Genomic DNA, 21056 nt, shown 5'->3' with positions numbered 1-21056 from the left:
TACTTGGTTTGAACAGTCATTCTGTGCCAGTATTGTCCCTGTAAAGGAGTTGTCCACTACTAGGACAACCGCTTCTTCAACTAAATGTTCTGCCCCAATAAAATAAGAAGGCCTATACTCGCCTCTCATGCCGGCGCTGTTCCAGTGGTGTCGGCACTCCCTCTCCCTGGGGCCATGATGTGGTGTTGTGACAGTGACGCCAGCGCTGATTGGGCGCCAGCATCGCGTGTCACAACACCGCACTACAGTCCCGGGGAGAGCAAGTGTTGACACCATGGGAACGGCATCGGCACGGGAGACGAATACAGGCTTTATTATTTTATCGGGCCGAACATTTAGTTTAAGAAGGGGTTGTCATAGTCAGGGCTGTGGAGACGGTAAGCCAAACCTCCAACTCCGGTCTCAATTTCCCTGACTCCGACTCCCTCATACATGGCTCATGTTTAAGTGATACATTTACTGTAGTAAAATGGTAACATCAAGCTTTTAATCACCATTATGGTACAATAATCAAGCTATTTAGATAGAACATAAAATATATTTATTGGAATACAACTTTTAGAACACAAAAAACTTTAATAAATTACAAATATGCAGTAAGTGGGGGAAAAACGTTTTTTGTCTATGAATGTGTTCTGAGAAATAGTATTGCCTCCTTCATAGATGACCTGAAATCTGATGTACTGTAATTATTTTAAGGCTGGAGCAACCTCTCTATACTAAGGCTAGGTTCACATTGCGTTAAAGCAGCCCGTTCAACACATGCGTTAAACGGGCTGCGTTAACGCAAGTGCCGACATGTCATATCGCTAGCGCAGATAGAGCTAGCAGATGCTCTATCTGCACTAGCGGTGACGAACCCGGAAACACTGCCGCCCGCGTCCCAGGGTCCGTCACTCAATGACGGCACATCGCTAGCACGATGCTAGCACCCAAAATGGGCGTGCGCTAGCGATGCCCCTGAAATAGAGCTAAATGGCAGCATTACGGACTGCGTTACACCGCGTTATGCCGCGGTGTAACGCAGTCCGTCTAACGGACTTTTAAAACGTAATGTGAACCCAGCCTTACTTGCGGTAACCACGTGGGCAACATCTCTAACAATTTCAGGGTTTAAAGGAATTGCCTCATCAGTCGGGTTTGATGAACGGTTGAACACTTCTACTTCCTTGAGAGCAATTAAAAATGTTGCTGAAATATGGTCAATCTGTTTTCTATGGGAGTGGAATCTTTTTACCTGCGGCAACGCTTTGCTTGGTCTGTGTCATCCAAATACTTTTCAAAATCAAACTCATCTGATGAGGCTGAAGATACGCCCGCAGCAGCTCTGGCAGGACCCGAGTCCTCTTGCTCTTGGCCGTTCTGTAGCCCACTCATCCTAACTGCTACCTCAATCAGAGCTTCTTTTCCTTTAGTAAGCTGTTGATCATCCAGCAATATACAATGAGTCGGGTCCACATAAACAGCTGCCAGAAGAATTTTATTTTCTAATAGCAGTGTTTCTCTCCCGATTCATTAAAGCAGCAATGCCATCTGCGATTACACCTCCTGTTTGGGACCGGCAAAACAACAAGTTCTCCCACTCCTTTATAAAAATGCCAGGAGTTAAATACTCAGCTTCTAATTTTTTAGTCATTGTAAATGAGTGATGAAGCAATTCCTTCACTTCAGCCATCTGTGTCTATTGACCTTCATTCAGTGTTACCTGAAGATTGTCCATATCTACAAGAAAGGGTTAAGGTACCTTCACACGAAACGACTTTGTAACGATATCGCTAGCGATCCGTGACGTTGCAGCGTCCTCGCTAGCGATATCGTTTCGTTTGACACGCAGCAGCGATCAGGATCCTGCTGTGATGTCGCTGGTCGCTGAATAAAGTCCAGAACTTTATTTGGTCGTCCGATCGCCATGTGTCGTTGTGTTTGAAAGCAAAAGCAACGATACCAGCGATGTTTTACACTGGTAACCAGGATAAACATCGGGTTACCAAGCGCAGGGCCGCGCTTAGTAACCCGATGTTTACCCTGGTTACCAGCGTAAAAGTAAAAAAAAAAAACAGTACATACTCACCTGCGCGTCCCCCAGCGTCTGCTTCCTGACACTTACTGAGCGCCGGCCCTAAAGTGAAAGTGAAAGCACAGCGGTGACGTCACCGCTGTGCTGTTAGGGCCGGAGGTCAGCCAGTGTCAGGAAGCAGACGCCGGGGGACGCGCAGGTGAGTATGTACTGTTTGTTTTTTTACTTTTACGCTGGTAACCAGGGTAAACATCGGGTTACTAAGCGCGGCCCTGCGCTTAGTAACCCGATGTTTACCCTGGTTACCCGGGGACCTCGGCATCGTTGGTCGCTGGAGAGCGGTCTGTGTGACAGCTCCCCAGCGATCAAACAGCGTTGTCGCTATCGCTGCAGCGTCGCTTCGTGTGAAGGTACCTTTACAGCTCCAGCAATCACTGTCATTAACCCCTTAATCCCATTGGACGTACTATCCCATCGAGGTTACCTGGGACTTAATTTACGTCATAGTGATCAGCCGCGCTCACGGGGGGAGCGCAGCAGATCGCGGCCGGGTGTCAGCTGACTATCGCAGCTGACATCCAGCACTATGTGCCAGGAGCGGTCACGGACCGCCCCCGGGACATTAACCCCCGGCACACTGCGATCAAACATGATCGCAGTGTTCCGGCAGCATAGGGAAGCATCGCGCAGGGATGGGGCTCCCTGTGTGCTTCCCTGAGACCCTCGGAGCAACGCGATGTGATCGCGGTGCTCCGAGGGTCTCCTACCTTCTCCCTGCAGGCCCCCGATCCAAAATGGCCACGGGGCTGCATCCGGGTCCTGCAGGGAGGTGGCTGACCAGCGCCTGCTCAGAGCAAGCGCTGGTAAGCCTGCAGCCCTGCATGTCAGATGATGCCCCCCCCCCCACCCGGTGCAATGTTGTAAGGTGAAAAAAAAAAATATTCACATGTGTAAAAACAAAAATAAATAAAGAAAATTTCTTAATAAAGAAAAGAATATTGTTCCCATAAATACATTTCTTTAAATAATAAAAAAAAAAATACACATATTTAGTATCGCCGCGTCCATAACGACCCCACCTATAAAACTGTCCCACTGGTTAACCCCTTCAGTGAACGCGGTAAAAAAAGGCGAAAAACGCTTTATTATCATACCGCCGAACAAAAAGTGGAATAACACGCGATCAAAAAGACGGATATAAATAACCATGGTACCGCTGAAAATGTCATCTTGTCCCGCAAAAAACGAGCTGCCATACAGCATCATCAGCGAAAAAATTAAAAAGTTATAGTCCTCAGAATAAAGCGATGCAAAAATAATTATTTTTTCTATAAAATAGTTTTTATCGTATAAAAGCGCCAAAACATAAAAAAATTATATAAATGAGGTATCGCTGTAATCGTACTGACCCGAACAATTAAACTGCTTTATCAATTTTACCAAACGTGGAATGGTATAAACGCCCCCCCCCCCCCCCCCCCCCCCCCCCCAAAAAAAAAAAAAGTAATTCATGAATAGCTGGTTTTTGGTCATTCTGCCTCACAAAAATCGGAATAAAAAGCGATCAAACAATGTCACATGCCCGAAAATGTTACCAATAAAAACGTCAACTCGTCCCGCAAAAAACAAGACTTCACATGACTGTGGACCAAAAATATGGAAAAATTATAGCTCTCAAAATGTGGAGACGCAAAAACTTTTTTTTCAATAAAAAGTGTCTTTTAGTCTGACGGCTGTCCATCATAAAAATCCGCTAAAAAAAAAAAAACGCTATAAAAGTAAATCAAACCCCCCTTCATCACCCCCTTAGTTAGGGAAAAATAATAAAATTAAAAATATATATTTATTTCCATTTTCCCATTAGGGCTAGGGTTAGGGTTTGGATTACATTTACGGTTGGGATTAGGGCTAGGGGTGTGTTTGGGTTAGGGTTTCAGTTAGAATTGGGGGTTTCCACTGTTTAGGCCCATCAGGGGCTCTCCAAACACGACATGGCGTCCAATCTCAATTCCAGCCAATTCTGCGTTGAAAAAGTAAAACAGTGCTCCTTCCCTTCCGAGCTCTCCCGTGCTCCCAAACGGGTTTACCCCAACATATGGGGTATCAGCGTACTCAGAACAAATTGGACAACAACTTTTGGGGTCCAATTTCTTCTGTTACCCTTGGGAAAATAAAAATTTGGGGGGCTAAAAAACCATAACCATTATGTGGGAAAAACTTTAGTGAAACACTTGGGGGTTCAAAGCTCTCACAACACATCTAGATAAGTTCCTTGGGGGTCTAGTTTCCAATATGGGGTCACTTGTGGGGGGTTTCTACTGTTTAGGTACATTAGGGGCTCTGCAAACGCAATGTGACGCTTGCAGACCATTCCATCCAAGTCTGCATTCCAAATGGTGCTCCTTCCCTTCCGAGCTCTGCCATGCACCCAAACGGTGGTTCCCCCCCCCCCCCACATATGGGGTATCAGCGTACTCGTGACAAATTGCACAACAACTTTTGGGGTCCAATTTCTTCTCTTACGCTTGGGAAAATAAAAAATTGGGGGCAAAAAGATCATTTTTGTGAAAAAATATGATTTTTTTATTTTTGCGACTCTGCAATGTAAACTTCTGTGAAGCACTTGGTGGGTCAAAGTGCTCTCCACACATCTAGATAAGTTCCTTAGGGGGTCTACTTTTCAAAATGGTGTCACTTGTGGGGGGTTTCAATGTTTAGGCACATCAGTGGCTCTCCAAACGCAACATGGCGTCCCATCTCAATTCCTGTCAATTTTGCATTGAAAAGTCAAACGGCGCTCCTTCCCTTCCGAGCTCTGCCATGCGCCCAAACAGTGGTTTACCCCCACATTTGGGGTATCGGCGTACTCGGGACAAATTGTGCAACAACTTTTGGGGTCCATTTTCTCCTGTTACCCTTGGTAAAATAAATCAAATTGGAGCTGAAGTAAATTTTGTGTGAAAAAAAGTTAAATGTTCATTTTTATTTAAACATTCCAAAAATTGCTGTGAAACACCTGAAGGGTTAATAAACTTCTTGAATGTGGTTTTAAGCACCTTGAGGGGTGCAGTTTTTAGAATGGTGTAACACTTGGGTATTTTCTATCATATAGACCCCTGAAAATGACTTCAAATGAGATGTGGTCCCTAAAAAAAAAAAAAAAAAAAAAAAAAAAATGGTGGTGTAAAAATGAGAAATTGCTGGTCAACTTTAACCCTTTATAACTCCCTAACAAAAAAAATTTTGGTTCCAAAATTGTGCTGATGTAAAGTAGACATGTGGGAAATGTTACTTATTAACTATTTTGTGTGACATATCTCTGTGATTTAAGGGCATAAAAATTCAAAGTTGGAAAATTGCGAAATTTTCTCCAAATTTCCATTTTTTTTTCCACAAATAAACCCAAGTCTTATCGAAGAAATTTTACCACTATCATGAAGTACAATATGTCACAAAAATGTCAGGATCCGTTGAAGCGTTCCAGAGTTATAACCTCATAAAGGGACAGTGGTCAGAATTGTAAAAATTGGCCTGGTCATTAACGTGCAAACCACCCTTGGGGCTTAAGGGGTTAAATAGGTGCTGCCCCACCAAGTGGCTTTATCCACAACTTCCCCTTTTCCAGCACGTCTCTTCAAGATGGAATCAATTTTAGGGGTTCTGACAGCAATGACCAATTTTCTCACTTTGCCAATCACAGTGCCAGCATGTATCTCTTGCAAACTTTCTTATTGCCAGCTGCAGCGTGTGCACAAAACAGCGTATGTGATGAATATGAGAAAATGTTGAAGCCGCAGCAACAAGATCATGTAATTGTAAAGTATCATTTCGCTCTCCTCTCCTCCAAAGTTTTCACAGTAGACCCAGTTCCACAGACACACACACATATTTTCTCAGCAGAATACAACAAATCTACCTCACTGTACCAAACCCCTTTAGAAGTCATAACAGAATTCCCTATTACCCTCCTCGATATTGACAGAATTCCCATCGCTTTCCCTGTTAATGGGCACAGCCAAACAATTCAGGTTTCTCTCAGGAGCCACCACCTCCCTTATGACTAGTAATTACATCCTTCCCATAATACACCACTTTCTCCTCCGGAAGGCATAGCGTGATAACCCATGCCCATTCCACCAACGCGTGTGCCTCAGCAGAACTCTTTCAACCACCTCAGTACTGACATCAGAGTAGGACTCTCCACCCTCTCGTAATGACCGCACTAAGTGTTGACTCCCTACTAGTGACAACAATGCCACCCCACTCTTCTATGTAGAATTTTCTGCTAATCTATACTGATGCAGGAGGAGCTCGCAGATCCACCATTGTGCATTCTGGGCATGAAAGAAACAGTACAGTGTTTTTTCGGTGGCAGTTGTTGGTTGTAATTCATTATTCGTAATCTTTCTCCTCTGCAGATGGATGGACTTACTAAGATGCCATTCAAACAAGGACACAGTGATGAGGACATGATGTATTTCCGAGATCTTTATGGTAAGTGGTACAGGAAAGTTAGCTGGTCTAATTCTAATTTCTTAAGAGAACTCCTCAAACATGCTTACTACGCAAAAAGCAATTATCACCTATCCATATGATGTCAGTTGATAATACCCATTGAGATCACTAGAAAGGGTTGCTGAGCCTCTGTTTCTTGCTATTTTGCATAGAGCTGTGATGAAGTATGCACAGTACCCTGACCAACTGGCTTATTCAAATGGTGGCTCCTGACTATTTCAAATGGAAAAGCATATCTGATCTTAACTAAAGGCAGTCAGTGCCAGTAGGGGTTCAGCACAGGGATAGCGAAACACGTATGAGTGGGCTTCTAGGCTAGGTAACCATGTTTCAACTATGGTGGCACACTTTAATCATAGTGGCTAAAGGGGAACCTTAACATACGCATATCACCAGGATGTTACAGAAAAACAAATCGCTATACAAAAACCAAGAACGATATTACCGCCATACAGTTATCGTTTAGTGGTACATACCAGTTCTGCAGCACATATAAGAGATTACAGTACAGTTATTAGTTGACTTTTATAGGTGCTGTTCTTTCCGAGGAGTTCATTTTTCCCGTCTTTTTCCATCTGGCCCAGAGGAACATGATCTCTTCTCCAGCAACGACTCATCTGCAGAGGTTCAACACAGACAAATGTAACTTAAAATGCCCCTTTTGTGCCTCTAGATTGTAAAATTTTCCCTCTTTTTAAAATATTAATGCCCTAAAAAGTAACTGTGTACACAATTTGCCCTATCAAATGTAATAATGCCATTTAAGAGCTTACTTAAAGGGGTATTCCCATCTCTTAAGATCCTATCCCAATATGTAGTGGGTATAATATTAGCAAATACCTTCAATTAGAATTTTTTTATAGTTCTTCAGATTCACTGTCGTTTACATCTTATAGGGCATTGCAGTAGCTTAGGTATCCATGGTTACGACCACTAAGCGCTGTCTGTCAACTATATGAGTGGTCATAACCATGGATACCTAAACTACTGCAGTGCTGCACATGGGGTCAGCCACATAGCAAATCTGAAGAACTATACTAAATTTCTCATTGGAGGCATTTACTAACATTATTATTATTACACCTACCAGATAGTGGGATAGAATCTTGAAAATGGGAATTCCCTATTAACAATACCGCATTCCACAAATATTGTTTATTTTATTTTATTTTTTGTCAGTATGTACTCACCTAGCAGACAAGGTCCACCAGCACAGTTGGTGTCCCAGCACATGCGGAGTAACTCATTAATGTAATCACGCTACCTGCACCTGGACTCTTGACATTTTGTGCCTGCTCCTGGCATTCTGTCGGCCACAGGCCTAAAATGATGTGCAACCTATAGAACTGAGATTGGTAGACCAAGGAGCCCGTGGTTCCCTGCTTTATCAAAGGGTTTAGTTATGTCTGTATTCATATAAGGTTTAGTTATATTGGCATGCAGTGCACACCGATAGTTATAAGTGACAGTTGCATCAAGTGGGCACTCAGCCCCCCAATAGCTACGCTATTGAGCGCCATACAGTAACATTCATAAACAAGTTTCTTACATTAGACAAAATATCTCTCTGTAAAACTGACTAATTATAAAGTAGTGGGAAACTTACCTTTTTAACTTTACTTATCTAAATGCAGAAAATCCACACAAAAAAAATTAAAAGAAAATTCTTTATATCTTCATTGGGGGGGACATAGGTAACAATGGGTGTATATCAAAAGGAGGTTGACACTAGCCAAAAAAAAGAGTTCTCTTCTCCTCAGCAGGGTACACCCATCGACTGGCATAAGGCTCGTCACTTTTAGCTTAGTGTCAGGAGACACACCCGGATCTGATTCCCCAATTCTTTTTTTCTTCTTAGGTTACCTTGTTGTGTGCTATTAATGTTTTCCCTTTGTTTTTCAGGTTCTTCTCTTCAGGGCAACAGGGTGAATCTTCTCACCCTGATTTCCCAACTAAGTGACCGAGAGAACAGTGTGGTGCCATCCACATCGTACCGTCTCTGGTCTGCGAGGCATGACCTTGATCCCTGACACTTCAAGCGTGTCTAGGGGCGGTTCGTGGCGGATGGTCCTTGCCTTTTCCCCACCCCAGCCCTCTCCTCGTAGCGGTGCCGGGAGGAAGACTGCTCTCTACTCAGTGGCCCTCCCCTCCCCCAGTGTTGCCACCATCTGGGACCATGGCGGTGCCGGGAAGGAGGACTCCTTTTCCAGCAACCCCCCACCCCTACCCCACTCTTCCTCACCTCGGGGCAACTAATGTCATCCTCTGGATTCAGATGGAGTCGGTGCTCTCCCTTTTTTCTCTGCAGTCCCCCTTCAAGGTGACGGAACATCATGAAAATATTTTAGAAAGCCCTGTTGTCCTCCTCTCACCAGTTTGCGTTTTCCGGTGCAACGGTGTCTAGGTTTAAAATGTAGACCACAGCTCGTTGAGGCCTCCACTTGCTCTGATCACACCCTCCTCATGTGCGCCATCCAATCAGCGCTTTCACGTGCGTGTTTTCCCTCCTATGGAAGCGCTTTTTTTGGTTTTCACAGCTTGGGCTTTCTACATTCCATTTTTTGGGAGCCCGACCCCCTTCTTCCCTATTCTGTTTCCAGCTTTCGGCAATATTGCATCTCCAGACACAGATCCACCTTTTTGCTCCTGCAGGACCCGTCTTCTTCACATAAGGCGCACAGAACTGTTCAGACGGAGATTCCTCTTCCAGGACTGGTAGGCTCTGTCCATGCTGGTATTTTTTCCTTCTAGACTTGGCCCTCCCTCAGCCCCTCACTTCTACTTATGCACAGCCCCTCCCACACTATCATTTACTACGCCTGTGCCCTTGCAAAAAGAAGTGGCCCACAGGTCAGGCCTCAGCCTTCTGACCAAATTTCTGCCCTCCCACCATGTAGGTCTCACAGGAGCCCCCCGCCGACCGGGATGAGAGCACAATCCCTCCTCCCGCACGTGGGCTGTAACTGACCTAACCAAGGTTTCCCAGTCCCTGGTTCAGGTCCTAGAGAGTTTACCTAACCTTTCAGCCTCTTCCAGTGCTCCGACTGTTTCTCAGGGCAAATCACAGGCGCCCACCTGCCACCCACAGCATGGCAGATCAAGGATAAAGTCCAAGGAGCGGGTTCATACCAGCTCCTCAACTGGTTCCCCTTCCACATCCTAAATTATGCCCTCGGTATCCCACTCCTCTCCAGAGGTGGCTGCAGGGTCTGACCTTGCTTCAGAGTCAGATTCTGATCCTGGCATAGACCAAGTCTCCAAGCTCCAGGACATCGTTGCTAGCCTAATCTTTGCCGTCAATCAGACCCTCAGTATTAAGGAGGAGGAGTGACCTCCTCCAGATCACTCTGTCTCATTTAGTAAGGCAAAACGCCCTCCTCGGGTGTTTTCCAGCCACAAGGGATAAGAGGCAATCTTTGACAAACAGTGGGAGCACTTGGAAAACAACTTCCCGGGTTTGAAACGGTTGGATATCCTATATCTTTTTGGGTCCGATCTCCTCAGTAAATAGGCAGAAGCTCCTGCCGTGGATCCGCCAGTCTTAGGCCTGTCTGCCAACACAGTTCTGTCACTCCCTGATGGTTTCTCTCTCAAGGACTCCACTTACAGACAAATCGAAGCCCTAGCCAGGTCCACCTTTGTCTCTCTCTGTCCTGCATTCACTTCCACATGAGTAATTAAATCGGTCTTCACCTGGGCTAAACTCCTTCGTCAGAGCATCTTATCTGCGGCCTTGTCGGACAAGCTGGCTGATCTTGCGGACCAGATTGCTCACATAGGAAAATATTTGCTCACCGTGTCTCTCGACGTTGCCAGCTGTTCCGCTTGAGTTCCTAGCAATATTGTAGTCTCGCACAGAATACTATGGCTCAACACCTTGGAATGCAGACCTGGCATCTAAATAGTCTCTTACCAACCTCCCCTTCCAGGGATCATGACTCTTTGGATCTAAGCTAGATCGGCTCATCTCTGACGCCACCGGTGGTAAGAGTACTTCTCTTCCCAGCCTAGGCCTAAATTTCTCCACACCAGGACACGTCCTCTACAGTTTTGTTTCTTTCGGCAGTTTTCTTCCCCGGGACCTTCTCTCAGCGAGACCAGTCTCCTGTCCATCGAGAGAGAAAAGGAGGCCGTCCTTCAAATCCATCTCTGCTTGGCATCCAAAGGGTTGCTCTGCCATGTGATGGGTCATCCACCACCGGAGGGAATCCTCTCAGCATGGGTGGCCATTGCCTTCTCTTTTGGGACGTGTGGCTCTCCGTACTCGATGATGCCTGGGTCGGTGAGAGAGAATTTTCTTCTCTCCTATGCAGATAGGAAAGATGATTGCCGCAATGAAAGCCGTTCCTTTCGCACAGTTCCATGCCTGTCCTCTCCAACTGTCCATCCTGTCAGCTTGGGACGAAAGGATCTCTTCCCTGGATCGCCCCATACTTCTGCCACTCCCTGTGTGGCGGTCAATGGTATGGTGGAGTCTCTTACCCTCCATTCTGCACAAGAGATCATTCCTAACTCTCCCCTGGCAGGTTGTCACGACAGATGTCTCGGATGGGGATGGTTTTCCTTTGGCATGCAGTCCAGGGTCGCCGGAACTCTGGGAAAACCTCTCTTCCCATTAACCTCCTGGAGATCACAGCCATCTACCTTTCCCTTCTCCACTGGCAGTACCTTCTACTGACCAGTTCACATTCAATCCGACAATGACACGGTCGTGGCATATATAAACCACCATGGTGGGACACCCAGCGAGTCAGTCATGTTAGAAGTCTCACGGAGTCTGGCTAGGTCTGAGCGGCACGTGCCAGCAATATCAGCGGTTCACATTCCAGGTGTGGACAACTGGGCCACCGACTTCCTAAGCCTCTCCTCGGGCCAGGGGTCCTTCAATCCCACTGTGTTGAAACACATTTGTCAGGTGTGGGGAACTCCTGTCGTCGATCTGATGGTGTCTCTGATGAATCACAAGGCCCCTTGTTTTATAGCCAGTTCTCGCGACCCCTTGATGGTCGGATACGACGCCCTGGGTCATTCTGTGGTCTGTTTCGTCTTGCATACCTTTTTCCACCTCTTCCCTTGATTCCTAAATTTGTCAAAAAGATCAAGGCAGAAGGAGTTCCAGTCATCCTAGTGGCTCAAGTCTGGCTCAGAAGGGATAGACAACCCCCCCCCCCCGGGAGTGAGGGCTCACTTCACCCTTGCGGTAGGGGCCTCTTTGGGCCTGTGGCCACCAGTCCTCTGCAAGGACTCTACTAGGTTATCCCTTTATACATTTGCAAGATTTCTATAGGGGTACGTACCTATGCCTTGGCTGATGTTGGCCTAGATAGAAAGGGCAAGCCGTGGTTGCCCGTGGACCAACCTGATTTGAGCATGTATTTGGTTCCCTCCCTTGGGGCTGCTTTAGGACGTCCCATGGTTACCGTGTCTCCCAATGAAGCGACACAGAAGGATTTTTGGTACTCACCGTAAAATTTCTTTCTTGGAGCCTTATTTTAGGGACACATCTCCCTCCCTTGTTTGTGCTTATGTTGGGCTCAAGTGCCTCTGTTGGGCCTGTGTACAGTTATTTGGTCTTGCTTCTCCTACTGGTTTTTCACTAAACTGAGAAACTATATGCCTGTCGGTGGGGGTACCAATCTGAGGAAGAGTGAACTCCTTTATTTTTTTTTTTTTGTCTAGTGTCAGCCTCCTAGCGACAGCAGCATACACCCATGGTTACCTGTGTCCCCCAAAGAAGACCCCAAAAAAGATATTTTACGGTGCCTACAAAAAAATCCTTCTTTTGACCATTCCTTTATTAAAAGGAATCTATTAGAAGGTACAACCCTCCTAAGCCATCTATATGGGCATGAAGGTCATAGGAATACTAATAAAGTGATGGCTTGATATCTGCAATATGATGTTTTATTCCAGAGAATAATATTAAATAGGCTGGACACTGATCTGCATGAGAATTGGCCTCTAGAACTTATTTTGAATAAAAGAGGGAGTTACCAGTGTGAGACATGTTACTAACATTGAACAGAAAAAATTCTTTGCCTCATTACAAACATTTGCTGCAGCTCTCAGAGCTTTGCTCTATTGCAGCTGTGTTAGCCTGTGAGATGGCAGCTGAACCAGTGAGAGGAACCTGCAGATGTGTAAGAAGTTATAATCACACACAGCTCTGCAGTGCGATCAGGAGAGCAGAGGTACCATTACATATCACACTGGTAATGCCCCATTCTACTTAAAGGGAACCTATCACCCCGTTTTTTTCGGTATGAGATAAAAATACTGTTAAATATGGCCTGAGCTGTGCATTACAATAGTGTAGTTTGTGGACCCCGATTCCCCACCTATGCTGCCGAAATACGTTACCAAAGTAGTCATTTTCGCCTGTCAATCAGGCTGGTCAGGTCGGATGGGCGTGGCTTCTTCCCCCAGATATTGCGTAGTTTTCCGTTGGTGGCGTAGTGGTGTGCGCATGTCCAACGTCCCCAATCCTGCACGGGGGGGTGAAAATAGCAGCGATGTCCGTTATTCCATTGGTGGTCGGTGGGCGCGGCCATCTTCCTTTGGCCGCGCGTGCGCAGAAGCGGCGCTCTGCTGGCCGCGGCTTCAGGAAAATGGCCGCGGGATGCCGCGCGTGCGCAGATGGAGATCGCGGCGGCCATTTTCCTGAAGCCGCGGCCAGCAGAGCGCCGCTTCTGCGCACGCGCGGCCAAAGGAAGATGGCCGCGCCCACCGACCACCAATGGAATAACGGACATCGCTGCTATTTTCACCCCCCCGTGCAGGATTGGGGACCTTGGACATGCGCACACCACTACGCCACCAACGGAAAACTACGCAATATCTGGGGGAAGAAGCCACGCCCATCCGACCTGACCAGCCTGATTGACAGGCGAAAATGACTACTTTGGTAACGTATTTCGGCAGCATAGGTGGGGAATCGGGGTCCACAAACTACACTATTGTAATGCACAGCTCAGGCCCTATTTAACAGTATTTTTATCTCATACCGAAAAAAACGGGGTGATAGGTTCCCTTTAAGATAAGCTCTGGAGGCAGATTCTCATGCAGACCAGTGTTTGGCCCATAGATCTTAACTGCTCATTTACATAATGGGATGAAACTCTTAACCATGCCCTCTTGGCTAAGAAGGTGAAGCTTTAGATGGCCGCCAACCAAAAATGGAACTTATTAACAGTAATTTAACCCTTTGTTCTGTCTAGGATTTCTGCAAGACTAACAAGTAGTAACGGCAACTATTTTTCTCCTTGGATTAAAGAATAATTTCTAGCTTTAGTTCTTGACTTGCTTATAATAAAGAGCTAGATATAATCTATGCTTTTATTCTGTGGATTGAAGAGTGCACTAAAGTCTATGGAAAGTGTTAAAATAATGGTGCAACCATATTATAAAGGGGCTTATCTTCTGTAATTTGGTTTCTTCGCTGTATGAGAGCTTGTTAGTAATACGGGTGTACAATACAGATGCACTACTGCTACATACTGATGTGATGTGGCCTGATATTGTTGGCTTTCTTTTTCTTTGACACTTAGAAATACAACTCTTTTATTACAGCTTCTCCTGCAAAAAGTGATGCAAGTTCAGTTGACATATATGATGGTTTGGACACAACAACTTTAACAGGTATTCGTTCTATTTGACTGCTACGTGTACAAGCAGTGTAACTATTTTCTCTATAAAATGGTACATATTGCATAGCACATGCTTAATGAGAATCTGTCACCAGGTTTTTCCCATGTAACCTATGGCCACCTCCTTTCAGCCCTGTATGACCGCATTCTAAAGTGCTGTATATATGACTCAAATTCGCACTATAGTGCAAAAATAGACCTCTCATTATGCTCACCTACTTATGGGTCCTGTCCGCTGGGCGTCCTTGGTCTTTATCCGTCGCCTCCTCTCTTCCTGCGAAGCCGTCCACCTTTTCTGCTTCCTGTGGATGACATGTCCTATGTCATCCACACAATTTTTCCCTTTGCACTCCTATTTTTTTTTTCTTTGCCTTACTGTATATATGACTCCAATTCGCCATGTATCATAGAATGCTGTCATATGAGGCTGAAAGGTGGTGACCGTAGGTTATATGGGAAGAACCTGGTTACAGGTTCCCTTTAAAGTGAACTACAGGCACTGTCAGGTTGGAGCTGTTATACTGATTAACATGATACCTTGGCTGATGAAGTAAGTCTCGTGGTTGTTTTTAATCTGTACTTGCAGTTTTCAGTTAATGAGAATCTTGTACTTTTGGGAGGCCTTTGGGGGGGGGGGTTTCATGTGGTTTTCTGATCAGGTATTCATCATTATGGCTTCTGACAGGTCACTAAACCCTCACTGATCTGCCCTCTAGTTTACATACTGTATATCCTATTGTATGAGGAAAAAAAATTAAGTAATTAAAATGGGGCCAGCGGCATTGCATGATGCAATGGCTAAGGCTACGTTCACATTTGCGTTGTGCGCTGCAGCGTCGGCGCCGCAACGCACAACGCAAACAAACGCAGCAAAACGCATGCACAACGCTGCGTTTTGCGCCGCATGCGTCCTTTTTTTCATTGATTTTGGACGCAGCAAAAATGCAACTTGCTGCGTCCTCTGCGCCCGGACGCGGGCGCCGCAGGGACGCATGCGGCGCAAAACGCAAGTGCGACGCATGTCCATGCGCCCCCATGTTAAATATAGAGGCGCATGACGCATGCGGCGACGCTGCGGCGACCGACGCTGCGCCGCAGACCGCAAATGTGAACGTAGGCTAATATATACATTTATGATTGTCATATAGTATCTTCATCAAAATGGCGGTGCCTGCGCAGTAGCATCTATCGCGTTTCGGTGCCATTTTGCTGGAGAAATTTTTTTGGGCTCCATTGATATGGTGGCGCCTGCACAGTAGCATCTATCAGAACGCGATAGAGGCTACTGCTCAGGCACCATTTTGATTAAAGTTTTTTTTTTTCCGCTTAACATTCTATCCAGAATGTAAAATAGGGGGCAGGTCAGTGAGGGATCAGTGACCTGTCATAAGCCCATACAGATGAATAGCTAAGCAGAGCATCACATGAAGACCTGCCCACAGGCCGCCCCGAAGCACGAGCGTATCATTATCTGAAAACTGAAAATAAAGATTAAACAACCACCACCACAAGACGGATTTCATCAGCCAGTGTATCATTTTAATCAGTATAAGGGTATGTGCACACGTAGATGGAACCTCTGCAGATTTTTCCGCACCTGTTCTGAGAAATCCGCAGGTAAAAAGCACTGCGTTTTACCTACGGATTTACCGTGGATTTTGTGCTGTTTTTATGCGGATTCCACCTGCGGTTTTACACCTGAGGATTCCTATAATGGAGCAGGTGTAAACCGCTGCGGAATCCGCACAAAGAATGAACATGCTGCGGAATAAACAACGCAGCGTTTCCGTGCGTTTTTTCTGCAGCATGTGCACTGCGGATTTTGTTTTCCATATGTTTACATGGTACTGTAAACTCATGGAAAACAGCTGTGATTCCGCAGCATCAAAACCGCTGCGGATCTGCAGCAAAAATCCGCAACGTGCGCACATACCCTAACAGCTCCAGCATGAGTGTCTGTAGGTTACTGTTCACAATCCTGCTGACAGGTTTGCTTTAAGTCATAATTTTATTATAGATATCACACTTCATATTTTTTCTTTCAGAGCAAGCAGTTGAAAAAAGCAGTCCTTCAAGAACCTGCTTGGACCTTTATGAAGAAATCCTGACAGAGGAAGGAACTGCTAAAGAAACTTCATTCAATGATGTATGAATTATTTCATGGAAGTCACATCGAGAAAAATCTCCTGTATTATTGGCAGTTAATTTGCTTCTCATGGAGCATTGCCAGTAAGACTCCATACACAGTGGGTCTCCTTTGGGAGAGCCAGTTCCCCTTTTTCAAAGCAGGGGTGAGAGCATTGCATTCACCCAGAGTAACTCTGTTCTACAGGGACATTCACTCCAGAACCTACAATATCTGTCAGTAGATGGTGACTGGCTTGGCTAACTTTCATTCATGTTGCAATGCTTGTAAGGTTATGGTAATACTACATCCGTTTCCCGCATTTAAAAGCGGCCTTTTTTTCCGGCTTCTTCAGATCATCTCCTGAGTATTTTTAACTTTTTTTTTGCCAGTTTTTAAGCATCCTTCGGATGCTTTGGGGTTTAGCACATTTTGGCCACTTTTCCAGTATTTTTCTGGCTTTTTTTTTAACTTTTTAACTCTGTTAAGCAATGAACAAAACGTTGGCGTTTATTTTTATTTATTTTTTTTTGTATGACAAACACTGGAAAAACGCACACAAAAAATACTTGGTCATCTTCCGACTATATTTTTATTCTTCCCTTTGACTTGTATCAGTCATCTCCCTTGTGGAAAATACTTGAAGAATGGACATGTTACTTCATGTAACTGGAGTAATGATTCCGGTTCACCATTGATAGTCCCGAAATCTGTTCAGAGCTCGGATACTGTCTGTCACAGCCAAAATGTGCAAATAATTAGGAAAGGAATCCAGATCAACGAACAGGTTCTTCAAATAAAATTCAAACAAAGGACTTCTGGAGAGATGATAGTGAGTGTGTTAGCGCCAGCATAGCCCTAGCATCTACGCATTTCAGGTGTCAACGCACCCTTAATCATGATGTCTCAACAAAGTAACTTATGCAGTTACAAGTTCACCAAACAGTGTAAAATTATACAAAATGTGCAAGAGTACAACAGGGTACACGTGCACCTTTCTAATTTATGAAGGTAGGGACTGCCAAATGAACCCACCAAACTACGCCCAGACAATTGGCATTCCTAGTAAAATTGTCTAAGAACTCATGACACCTTTTCTTCACTAAAGGTACCATGTGTACATCGACAATTACTTCAAAAACTAGTGCGTTAAAATATGAGGTGTGTTCCTCAGAACATGCAAAGAGATTCATGAACGTGACCGTGGAAAAAAAAATATTTTTTAATAATTCAAACTTGTGTTGCTTCAACTGCATAAAATAGTGGTATCAAACTACTCACTACCTCCCTAGATAAATACACTAGAGGGTATAATTTACAGCAGACATTCATGGGGGATTTCTGTTCCTCTTGAACCAAACAGGATCTGCAAATGTGACCTCAAATTTGTGATTCAAAATTCACATTGTGCCCCTTCCGTTCTGTGCCCTGCTATTTGTCCACACAGAACTATTTGACTACATGTGGGATATCGCTGTGCCCGTAAGAAAGTCTGTAGCAAACTGTGTGGTCCGCTTTTTGGTGTTACCTCTTGCAAAAGTGAAAACATTGGGGCTCAGGCAAGATTTCCTGACAAATAGTTTAAGTTTTTGAGGGGTGTAGTTTTTAGAATGGTATCGCTTTTGGGGAGTTTCCAATATATAGGCCCGTTCAAAGTCCATTTAAATCTGAATAGGTCCCTAATGAAGCAGGTTTTGTAAATATGAGAAATTGCTGCTAAACTTTTAACCCCTCTAACATCCTAACAAAAAAACATTGTTTAAAAAATGATTCAGATGTAAAGTAGACATGTGGGAAATGTTTAATTATTTTTTGTGGTATAACTATCTGATTTAAGTGCATAAAAATGTAACTTTTGAAAGTTGGGAAATGTTTTGTTAAAATTTGATATTTTCATAAATATACGCATATCATATTGACCAAATTTACCACTAACAATACAATACAGTACAATATGTCACGAAAAAACATTCTCAGAATCAGTGGGATCTATTGAAGCGTTCCTGAGTTATTGCCTCATAAAGTAACACTGGTCAGATTTCTAAAATTTGGCTTGATCCTTAAGGTCAAAATTGGCTGTCACTAAGGAGTTAAGGGTGCGTGACACCTGAAACGCGTAGATGCTAGCACTAATCCACTCGCTATTATCTCTCCAGATTTTATTTGAATAAAGAAAGAACCTATTTCTTGAGCTGGACTGGATTCCTTTTTTACTTATTTCCACTTCTTGTAAATGCTTGGTGTTTTTGTCTGAGTGTTTAAAAGAAGCCCATAAGCCTGAACATATGAACAGCAAGCAGTTTTTACATTAGAAATAAATTAGTTCATTCTTTCAAACATTTTTTGTTTTGTTTTGCATAGTTTTCTACAAAAAAAGTGAAAAAAGATACAATGTGAACACACCCTTAAAGGGTCTGATATTGCCTTAGAACAGTGTTCCCCAACTCCGGTTCTCAAGGACCACCAACAGGTCATGTTTTCAGGATTTCCTTAGTATTGCACAGGTGATTGAATGCTTGCATGTCCAGGTGATCCTGAAAACATGACCTGTTGATGGCTCTTGAGGACCGGAGTTGGGGAACACTGCCTTAGAACAATTCAAAACTATACACAGCAAGTTGATTTAAGGGGGGCTAGCGCCTTCCCGTGCCATCAGCAGGACTTGGAACAAGCATTAGTTACTCCATCTTTGTCCTGTATAGAGATCGAAGAATGATTAAACCAAGATCCACCAGGTACAACCAATTCAAATGTAACGTCCCAACTGATCATTAAAGCAACTCCATGAAATGGCATATTGAAAACAAGAGAAAAATACTTGGCTTTTAAACATTACAAACTCCTACTTTATCACAAATGCATGAAAAAATATTCCAAACAAATGTTAAAAAGTTAGTGACCACAAGAAGCAGGATTAATGCCCTTCTAGGGTGCAAATGAACAGAGTAAAAGATGGACTATAATAGTCCCTTATAGCGGAAAATCTGGTATAAACATGTTAGTAGACAGTTATACGAGTGCTAAACTGAATATATCCACGCTAATAATAATAAACCGTGTACAATAGGGATAGTCAACCCTGCATATGGAACCCCGCTTGAGTACCATTTTCTTTCAGTAATACTGCTTCACCGTGGGGGATAATTTGCTTCCAACCTGACAGGAAATGTTATTGACAAGGAACCGGTCATGTGACAGGAATGTCAGCCAATGGGAATGATACAAGCGGTACGTGCCCAACTGACGTGTCCTCGTCACATGCCCAACCCCCAGTGTCAGACTCTGGGTGCATGCACGGGAGCGTGGGCACATCACCATGGTTTCCCGCACATGTGCACTGCACTAGAGTGATGCCGCGAGGAGGGAGGACACAGGACAAAAAGGCAAACACCCGCTCACATTCTAACCATAGTTGCATAGAAGATACACAAAGACAGGTATTGGTACAATAAACAGCCGCATCCATACAAATGTATACAGTCCAATAAAAGAAATTGTTGCATGAATAATGTTGTACATCATATTCAGTAATTCCACACATTATTGTAGTGCAGCAGCAAAGTCATAGTGGCACAAGCCCATCACATTCTTAGATTCAAAATGTTTGATACTTTCAATATCAAAGAATGGAAGTCACTGAAAGCAAGACATGTCAAAACACAGGAAAAATAAGTAGTGATAGGATAGGATTTCCCTCCTTATCTGCCAGCCAATATACACACACTCAAACATCATTTATAAATGTGGTTCCATTTAATAGGTAGAGGCTGGCTTTATTTCCTCCCAGATTTTACATTTATCAATGTTTCTATTTGCTAAATCTTGTATTTTTTTTTTTTTTTTTGCTTTGACAGCTAAGTGGTGAATATGAGAAGTGCCAGAAACAAATAAAACAATTGATTACAAGACTGAAGGAAATGAAGTCTATGGTAAGCCATAATTATAAATCATTTCATTCCGGTGTCCTCTGCCCATTATGTAGCCATATATTAGGCCTCTTTCCCACATCAGTTTTTTAGAATCAGTCACAATCCGTCAAAGTGTTGAAAAGACGGATCCTGTGCAGATTTTAAAAAACTGATGCACTGGATCTGTTTTTTTTTTTTTTTTTTTTTTTTTTTGACGGATCCGTCGAAGCAGCTGCTGCCAGGATTTAGAGGAACAAAATTCTGGAGAGAGATATTAAATTACAGGAATTTGAAATTCTTCCAGGCATGCTCGGTTTCAAGAAACGGAATCCGATGCTGGATACCATTTTTAGACGGACAGTGCAGGATCCGTCGCTGTGCGATTTTTCGACGTACACAAAAAAAGTTACTATGTCCGTTGTCTCTGGGCAACGGACACAGAATTTACGACGGATCTATCAAACGACGGATGAAACGGAAGGCCATCCGTCACAAACAGACAGAAACAAAGACTGAAGTGTGAAAGAGGCCTTACTTGGTAAACTTTACTCACCCCCCCCCCCGGTCAGCAATTAGCTCATTGAGATCTGGAGACCCTCGCCAAACATCTGATACTGCCAATATCCAGTCATACACAAACTGCTGGAGGAATTATGAAATATACGTCAATATTAGCTGTCACCTGTTCTCATGATTAGTAATAACATATGTAATATATGGCCGAGCTAAGCCTTGACGCAAAGTATTATAATGCTGGTGGAAGGGAGTTAATGGCTCATGCAGTACAAGCTGAATTTGAAACTGATTATTGATTACAGAAATTTATTTAATCTGATGTTTCATCC

The 21056-nt window shown here is 44.1% G+C and overlaps 1 protein-coding gene and 1 long non-coding RNA gene across 3 annotated transcripts in view; one reads left to right on the top strand and one right to left on the bottom strand.

The window, feature by feature from the left end:
* Window positions 1-21056, top strand: part of CASP8AP2 (caspase 8 associated protein 2) — a 50414-nt gene that overhangs the window by 14711 nt on the left and 14647 nt on the right. For both annotated transcript variants that reach the window (XM_077289723.1, XM_077289724.1), the window contains exons 2-5: window positions 6436-6511; window positions 14102-14170; window positions 16224-16324; window positions 20158-20232. In XM_077289723.1, coding sequence (XP_077145838.1) covers window positions 6436-6511; window positions 14102-14170; window positions 16224-16324; window positions 20158-20232 — 321 coding nt within the window. The remainder of the gene's footprint in view (window positions 1-6435; window positions 6512-14101; window positions 14171-16223; window positions 16325-20157; window positions 20233-21056) is intronic.
* Window positions 1-21056, bottom strand: part of LOC143807793 (uncharacterized) — a 61909-nt gene that overhangs the window by 30788 nt on the left and 10065 nt on the right. Inside the window, exon 2 of the long non-coding RNA XR_013221804.1 lies at window positions 7009-7149. This is a non-coding gene — a long non-coding RNA (uncharacterized LOC143807793). The remainder of the gene's footprint in view (window positions 1-7008; window positions 7150-21056) is intronic.

The sequence above is a fragment of the Ranitomeya variabilis genome, chromosome 2 (genome assembly GCF_051348905.1).
Source record: "Ranitomeya variabilis isolate aRanVar5 chromosome 2, aRanVar5.hap1, whole genome shotgun sequence".
NCBI classification, from domain to species: domain Eukaryota; kingdom Metazoa; phylum Chordata; class Amphibia; order Anura; family Dendrobatidae; genus Ranitomeya; species Ranitomeya variabilis.
The sequence above is the reverse complement of the archived record's forward strand: the minus strand, read 5'-3'. Positions and strand labels throughout refer to the sequence as shown.